General features: G+C 50.8%; 1 protein-coding gene across 1 annotated transcript; it reads left to right on the top strand.

Annotated features, from left to right (window-relative positions):
- Nucleotides 1-6604: 6604 nt before the first annotated feature.
- LCN9 (lipocalin 9) lies at nucleotides 6605-8400 on the top strand (the record flags this gene model as incomplete). The annotated part of the gene is made up of 6 exons (XM_084798956.1): nucleotides 6605-6700; nucleotides 7015-7151; nucleotides 7476-7549; nucleotides 7911-8021; nucleotides 8135-8236; nucleotides 8384-8400. 6 exons carry the CDS (start codon nucleotides 6605-6607, stop codon nucleotides 8398-8400), a joined length of 537 nt encoding a protein of 178 aa, XP_084655082.1.
- Between the last annotated feature and the right edge of the window lie 203 nt (nucleotides 8401-8603).

The following is an 8603-nucleotide window of genomic DNA, read 5'->3' as shown; positions in this document are numbered from 1 at the left end:
GTGGCTCACAACCATCTGTAATGTGATGGTGCCCTCTTCTGGTCTGCAGGTGTACCTGCAGGCAGAGCATTGTATACTTACACGGTAATAAATAAATAAAATAAAATAAAATAAAATAAATATGTCTTTACTTACTTTACATCCAGTTTGCAGCTTGCCTTCCCTCTTCTCCTCCCAGTCTCTCCCTCTGACCTCCTCCCCTCCTCTTTCTCGTCAAAGAAGGGGAGATTTCTCACGGATACCAACCCGCCTTGTCTATCATGTTGTAGCAGAACTAGGCAGATCTTCTCCTATGGAGGCCAGACAAGGCAGCCCAGTTAGGGGAAAGGGATCCAAAGGCAGGCAGCAGTCAGAGACAGCCCCTGCTCCTGCTGTTTGGGGGTCCCGCATGAGGACTGAGCTGTACATGTTACATATGTGTAAATGGCCTAGTTCCATCCCATGCATGCTCTCTGGTGGGTGGTTCAGTCTCCGTGAGCACCTGTGGGCCCAGGTTAGTTGAACCTGTAGTTTTTCTTGTGGTGTCCTTGACCTCTCTGGCACCCTCAATCCTTCCCCCAACACTTCCACAGGACTCCCAAGCTCCGTCCGATGTGTGGCTGCAGGTCTCTGCATCTGTTCCCACCAGCTGCTGGATGACAGTTATGCTAGGCTCCTGGCTGCGAGTATAGCAGACCATCACCAATAGCGTCAGGGTGGGCTCTGTCTCTGTGGCACGGGTTTCAAATTGGGCCAGTCATTGGTTGGCCGTTTCCTCTTTCTCTGCTCCAACTTTACCCGTGAACATCTTGTGGGCAGGACAAATTGTGGGCCTGAGGTCTGGTGGCTGGGTTGGTGTCCTCATCCTTCCATCGGAAGCCTTGCCTAGTTACATGAGATGGTCACTTCAGGTTCCATATCTCCCGCCGCCGAGAGTCTTAGCGGTGGTCACACTCATAGATTCCTGGGAGTTTCCACTGTCCTGGGTGTCTAGCCTGTCCCAGAGATGCCCCTCCCACTGAGTCTAGTTCTCTCGCCCTCCATCCTCCCCACACTTGGTCCTCCAGTTCCTCTCCCTCCCCTCCCTCCCACAAGCTCCCTCCATCCACCCCTGGTGTCTGTTTTATTTTCCCTTCTCAGTGAGATTCAAGCATCCTTCCATTTGCCCTCCTTGTTACTTAGTTTCTTCGGGTCTGTAGATTGTAGCATAGCTCTCCTGTACTTTATGGCTACTGTCTACCTATAAGTGAGTCCATACCATGTGTGTCTTTCTGGGTCTGGGTTACCTCACTCAGGATAATATTTTTCAGTTCCATTAATTTTCCTGCAAATCTCAGAAAATTAAGAACAGTTCTGCTTCGAGACTCAGCTGCACCATTCCTGGGCATATGCCCGAAAGATGCTTCACCATACAACAAGGGCACATCCTCAACTGCACTCATAACAGCTTTAGTTGTAATAGCCAGGACCTGGAAACAACCTAGATGTCCCTCAACTGAAGACTGGATAAAGAAACTGGTATCTGGGTGTGGTGGCGCACGCCTTTAATCCCAGCACTCGGGAGGCAGAGGCAGGCGGATCTCTGTGAGTTTGAGGCCAACCTGGTCTACAAAGCGAGTCCGGGACAGCCAAGGCTAATACAGAGAGACTCTGTTTCAGGCAAATGGACGGAGCTGTACCTCATTTTAAAATTGGATTGTTTGGTTTGCCGATGTCTAGTTTCTTGAGTTCTTTATATATTTTGGATATTAGGTATCTATCACATGTTGAGTTGGTGAAAATCTTTTTCCAGTCTGTAGGCTGCTTCTTTGTCAATTTTCTGGTGTCTTTTGCCTTACAGAAGCTTTGCAGTTTCATGGGGTGCTATTTATTGATTGTTGACCTTTCTTTCTTTTTTCTTTTTTCTTTTTCGAGACAAGGTTTCTCTGTGTAGCATTGCCTGTCCTAGACTCACTTTGTAGACCAGGCTGGCCTTGAACTCACAGCAATCAGCCTGTCTCTGCCTCCTGAGTGCTGGGATTAAAGGCGATCACCACCACACCCAGCTTTGACTTGAATTTTGTGAAGGAGATAAATATGGATCTATTTGCACCTTTCTGCATGCAGACATCCAGTTAGACCAGCACCATTTGTTGAAGATGCTTTATTTTTTCCATCGTGTATTTCTGGCTTCCTTATTGAAAAAAATAGGGTGTCCATGGGTGTGTGGATTTATCTCTGGGGCTCTGGTTCCATCTCATTGCGTACCATGCCTGTTTTTATGCCAACATCATGGAGTTTTTATCACTACAGCTCTGGAGTACTTCTTTAAATCTGAGATGGTGATACCTCTGGAAATCTTCTATTGTTCAGTATTGTTTTAACTCTCCTGGTGTTTTTGTTTTTCTATATGAAATTGAGTACTGTTCTTTCAACAAAATTGTGTTAGGATTTTGGTTTTTTAAGACAAGGTTTCTCTGTGTAGTACTAGCTATTCTGGAACATGCTCTATAGACTGGGCTGGCCTGAAACTCGCAGAGATCTGTCTGCCTTTGTCTCCCAAGTGCGGGGATTAAAGACATGGCCACCACACCCAGCTATACTGAAATTCTGATGGGAATTACATTGAATTTGTAGATTGCTTTTGGTGAGATGACCATTTTTACTATGATGATCCTACTGACCCATGAGCATGGGAGATCTTTCCATCTTCTGATATCTTCTTCAATTCTTTTTTATTTATTTATTTTTTAAATTTTATTTTATTAATTTATTCATATTATATCTCGATGGTTATCCCCTCCCTTGTATCCTCCCATTCCTCCCTCCCTCCCATTTTCCCCTTACTCCCCTCCCCTATGACTGTGGGATAGAAATTGGAAAGGAAGAAGTCAAACTATCACTATTTGCAGATGATATGATCGTGTACATAAACGACCCCCAAAATTATATCAGGGAACTTCGACAGCTGATAAACACCTTCAGCAAAGTGGCTGGATACAAAATCAACTCGAAAATAAAATCAGTACTCTCCTATATACAACTGACAACGGGACTGAGAAAGAAATCAGGGAAACGGCGCCCTTTGAAATAGCCACCAAAAATATGTAACATTTTGGTTTAACCTTAACCAAGCAACGGAAAGACAATTTCAAGCACTGTACTGAGTAAATAAGGAGAGAATGGGCAGCCTTGTCTTGTTCCTGATTTTAGTGGGATTGCTTTGAGTTTCTCTCCTTTTAACTTGATGTTGGCTGTAGGCTTGCTGCCTGTCGCCTTTTTTATGTTTAGGTATGTGCCCTGTATCCCTGATCTCTCCAAGACTTTATCATGTGTTGGATTTTGTCAAAGTTTTTTTTCAACATCCAGTGAGATGATTATGTTGTTTTGTGGGGGTTTGGTTGTTTGTTTTCTGAGACAGGGCTTCTCTGTGTAGCCTTGGCTGTCCTGGACTTGCTTTGTAGACCAGGCTGGCCTCGAACTCACAGAGATCTGCCTCTGCATCTCCAAGTGCTGGGATCACAGGCGTACACCACCGTGCCCAGCTGTGGTTTTTTAGTTTGTTTATATAGTGGATTACACTGAGTTTTGTATGTTAAGCCATCCCTGCATCTCTGGGATGAAGTCTACTTGACCATGGTGATCATTTGGATGTGATCTTGGATTCGTTTTGCAAGTATTTTATTGAGTCTTGGAACCCTGTCAGCAGAGCCTCCATCCCAGACATGACTCTTTGATCTTGAACCTCCAGAGCCATGAGCCAAAACAAAATTTTTTTCTTTATAAAATCCATCTACCTCAGGTATTTCATTATAGTAACAAAACTGAGAACTTTGCCCCGTTTCGCAGAACATCAGGAAGCCATGGCCTCATAGGACGCCACTGGAATGTGTTGGACTCACCTGTGGAGCAGGCTTGCTTATAGAGACATTGCTTCCTTGTGGTTGAGTCACACCAGCCCAGTCTCGTGGGTGAAGCGCCCTCGCTCCAGACTCCTCAGGGGCGTGGGAAGTTCAATGCTGACAACTCGACAGAATCTACAGTCATCTAGGGGAAATTTTTCTGGATACATCCATGCCCGTGGTTCCCAGTCTGCCTGTCTGCCTGTCTCTCACAGCAGCATTGTGACCTCCTCCAGCCGTCGGCTTGTGGGCGCTGCCTGTGTCCCGCAGGAGGTGGGTCCTTCAAACCTTCCTGACACTAACAGCGGTGCCAAGTACTTCCTTGGGTGCTGGGTGGGTTTTCCTCATGTCATTGGCATCTTAAATATGGTTCTAATTCTTCTTCAACTGTTGAAGGAAGAATTACACTAAAGCATCATGCAGGGCTGGAGAGGTTCTCAGCGGCTGAGAGCACCAATGTCAGGTGGTTAACAGCCAAACTGTCACTTCCAGCTCAAGGAGACCTGTAAGAGAACTTTCTACAGTGAGGGGAAATGTTCTTGTCTTACATAGGCCACCTACTGCCTGGCCTGTGTCAACAGCACCCACCAGGCACTTTCAGGACCTCTGCATATCACTGCATGTAACTTTGACTTCAGCAGACACAGGATACCACAGGTAGCTATGAGCCTCACAGAGTTCGATGCAGGTAGTCACTGAGCATCTGTGGCTGTGCAAACAGGGATGAGGTGGTACCCACAAACCCTGGGCCAGTCCCACTCATCTCCTCTCCTTCCAGATGGGCCATGGCAGGCACCTTTCTGGGATTTCTAGACATGTTAATCATTGAGTTGGGTTCCTTTTGCTCTACCCATGTAGTTAACCCGCTGGCCTTGGCAAGTTTTTGTTTCTCTGGGTGTTGGACAGCAGCGAGTGACAGCAGATGTCAGATAGGCGCAGCAGCAGGTGGCGCCCTCTAGTGTCTCAGCTCTTGGTTAGCTTTAGGTAGCCAGCCTCTTCCGTCCTTCCAGCACCAGAGCTGTGCGCAGCCTGTAAATTCAGGATTCCTCACCTCTTGACCATGGGCAGTGTGATAGCTCCCAGCCCTGGGGTGTCTGGGGTCCTTGGTGCTGTAGTATTGACAGCTTTTAAGAATGCTTCCATTGTGCACGGACTGTGGGCATTCTTCTCTGACTCTTTACAGCTTTCCATCCTTCGGCTCGCCCTCCACCTCTTCCCTTACCCAAATAGTCCAGGGCCTCATGTGACTGTGGCCACTGTTGCCCTGGGGAAGCTGCTGCTGCTGCTGCTGCTGCCATTTGCCAATGTTCTGCTTTGCTGGTGTCTATGCAGCCAGAGACTCTGATGTTTTTGTAACTCAGCCTGCGCACTGCTCAGCACCACTCACTGTCAGCTGTCAAGCAGCTGGCCGCTCTGCCTGTTCTGCAGTTTGGCATCCCAGCTCTGATGCCTCAATATCTCTCCTGTGTGTGTGTGTGGCTGAGTATAGGCAAAACCAACCAAACTGAACTTGGTGGCATCTGCAGGAAATGCCAGCCTTTGGGGGAATGAAGGCAGGATGATCAAGAATTTAAGATCATCTCTGGCTACGTGGACCCGTGTCTCAAACAAACTTACAAACAACAACAAAAGTCATACAACTCGTCAAACCAGAGATTGGAATGCTTCGCTTCAGCCATCGCAAACTTGTTCCCCAGGGCAGCTGGGGAAGCAAGGGAGTGTCATATTGCCCCACCCCTGACATCTTTGCCTGTTACAGGAAAATGTCACCCAAAATGGTGCTTACAAGCCAAAGAACTTATCACGGACATGAACTGTGTGCAATTTTAACAATGGTTTACAATGCGTGGCACCTGCCGCCTACCTTCCTCTATCTGAGAACCACATCGGCCCAGGCAGATCGTTGGCAGAGCTACCCATGGAGGGAAGTGGTGCTGGTGGGTGGCTGCCCTCTGCATTGCCTGCTGAGGGGGATGAGCTGTTCCGGCCCAGGCTGCCAAGCTTAATCTTATTCCTTTAAAGGAACCGTTCTTCCTCTACTGCCACCAAGGCACCTGTGCTGGAGGCTGTGGGCGCCACATCTGGAGGAGCTGTGCAAGCATTTTCAGGTCTCGGGTCACCACTACCTCCCACCATCTCCGGCCAGAGCGGGAACACGGCAGACCCTGTGTGTTCTTGAACCACCGTACCCTCAAATTCCAGAGCACTGTTCTCTCAGAACCCCTCAACTATCACTCAGGGGCTGAGTTGGTTGTGTCTCCCTCCCTCGGGTTCTTTTCCTGGAGTTTTGGAGCCATAGCTCACATTCAGGGACGTCCTCCAGGCGGGGCAGCTGGCTCTGTGGCAGGCCTGGGCTGCGTGCCACGCAGATGGCTTCTGAGGAGCCAAACTCCCCCAAACAGAGACCCCCGAGGCCAGGCGACAGGACTCAAACATCTAGGCTCTGAGTGCTCCCTCCCCAGCTTAGAGACACAGAGCAAGAGCTTAAGCATGGTGGCCGAACCCTGCTGGTCCCAATGTTCCCCCCCGCCGCCCCCCCCCCCGCTGCTTTCTGACCCAGGTCACCTCAGGTTGAGTGGGTGTTGCGGCCAGCTCTAGAGTGCGAACAGTTAACTGGGGGGCTCTGGTTGCCTTCCAACAGGGCACAGGATGTGTGGGGACAGGATATCCACCCAGGCTGTCAACAACAGAGCACAAAGAGGCATAAGGGAGTGAGGTGCAGGCCAAGGCGTCCACCAGAGAGAATGTTACTACTAGCAGTGTTGGGCCTGGTGCTGGGTCTGGGCACTGCGGACGACAACCTGCAGATTGTTGGTCAGAGGAACTACAACATGGCCAGGGTGAGCCAAGCCTTCTGGGGCTAGGCCAGGCCTCATGAAGAGCACCTGTCACCCCTTGACTGGGTGGGGGGGCCCTGATCTGGAGAAAGGGTGCCTGGGCCATGAGAACCCCTTCCATCCTACCTCACCCCTTAATGGCAACCAGAGGGTGCCGAAGGAGCTTTGGGAGGCATGAGGCAGAGGGAGGCCTGGGAAAGCAGAAGGGTGTCCCAGCTTGGAGCCGGTGTTCAGGGACTCACGCAGGAGCATGGCCACGAGGGCCAAGCAGCCCCGGGGGTGCTGCAGGACCCTGACGACTCAGCCTTTCCTTGCAGCTGTCCGGACCCTGGTACACTATTTTCATGGCCTCAGATAACATGACGCGCATTGGAGAAAACGGAGACCTGAGGCTCTATTTGCGGCACATCAATCTCTTGAGGAACGGCAGCCTGCAGTTTGACTTCCTTTTCATGTGCGCATCGCCCCCCCCCAAGCTGAAATGAGGGGAGACTATGTCCCCAGGCCCCCGTGGTAACTTCCTACACTCACACATCTGTACACTCGGCCAGTGCGCGGGCCTGTCACCAGCTCTTCCTTGGGGATCAGTGTCGTGGGATCAGGGGGTGCCTGAGCTCTGTGCTCCTCCCAGTGAGATGAGCTGGAAGGCGCCTTCTGGGCCAGTCATGGAAGCCAAGGTACTAGGGTGGGGGTGGGGGCGCTCAGTGACTTCCTGCCAGGGCTCAGGCATGGGCAAGGAGCAAGTGCTTGCTCTACTTCTCCCCCTGCTCTCCTCCAGGGTCCAAGGAGAGTGTGTAGACGTGGTCATGGTCTGCGAGAAGACTGACAATAACGGAGAATTCTCCGTTACCTGTAAGTGGGGGGTCTGACAGCCAGGAATCTCTTCAGCGGGGGCCCTGCTCACTCCAATGAGCACCCACCCCAACCAAGGAGCACCCCAGCCTGGGGGCAAGTCAAAGGCCACCAGCCTCGCCCTCTTGCTGGACGTTGCTAGTCTGGAACTCCCAAAAGGCTGAGTACCGCTGAGGCGGCACGCAGAGGCCCAGCTTCAGGCAGCTAGGGGCCACGGTACCCTGCCAGTCTCCTGAGCCAGCACTGGGGACCCCAAACCCCCACCCCTCCCAATGCCTAACCGAAGCTACTTCAGTCAGGTGGGGGGAGGGGCACCCCAGAGCCAGGGGCCGAGGGTGTGCTGAGCTGTATCTCTGTGCAGATGATGGGGACAACAAGGTGCTGCTCTTGGAGACTGACTACACAACCTTTGTCACCTTCTACATGCAGAACGTCAAGAATGGGACGGTGACCCACGTGCTGGGACTCTATGGTAACCCAGCCCCTGTCTTCTTGGGAACCCCAGCCTCTGGTAGAGGGTCTCCCATTATGGAACGGTACCTTGGGACCCCTCCATCAACACAGAGCCCCCAAATTTGCCCCCAGGGCGCATCCCAGGGCTTAGCAAGCCTTTCCTGAAAAGATTTGAGCATGCCTGCAAGAAATATGGGCTGGGCTCACAGAATATCCTCAACTTGGGAAAGAAAGGTAAGCCTCCCTGCTCTGCCTCGAAAGGGCCCCAGAGAAGCCAGCACGACAGCCTGGTATGCCTGGCACAGGCACCTTGAGGATTGGGGTTGGGGTGGGGCCCGGGAGAGGCTTAGCAAGCCATTTGACATCCTCTTGTCTCCCCAGATGTGTGCTTATCCTAGCAAGTAGAGGAGCCAGTCAGGCCTTCTGGTAGGTGTCTTTTTATTTTTTTATTTTTTGGTTTTTTGAGACAGGGTTTCTCTGTGTAATTGCCTTATTGTAGAACAAACTGGCTTCCAACTCACAGTGATCCACCTGCCTCTGCCTCCTGCGTGCTTGGATTAAAGGTGTGGGCCACCACACACGGCTGTGGTATATGAATTTT

Source organism: Acomys minous, assembly GCF_964271855.1.
Source record: "Acomys minous genome assembly, chromosome: 10".
Lineage (NCBI taxonomy): Eukaryota > Metazoa > Chordata > Mammalia > Rodentia > Muridae > Acomys > Acomys minous.
The sequence above is the reverse complement of the archived record's forward strand: the minus strand, read 5'-3'. Positions and strand labels throughout refer to the sequence as shown.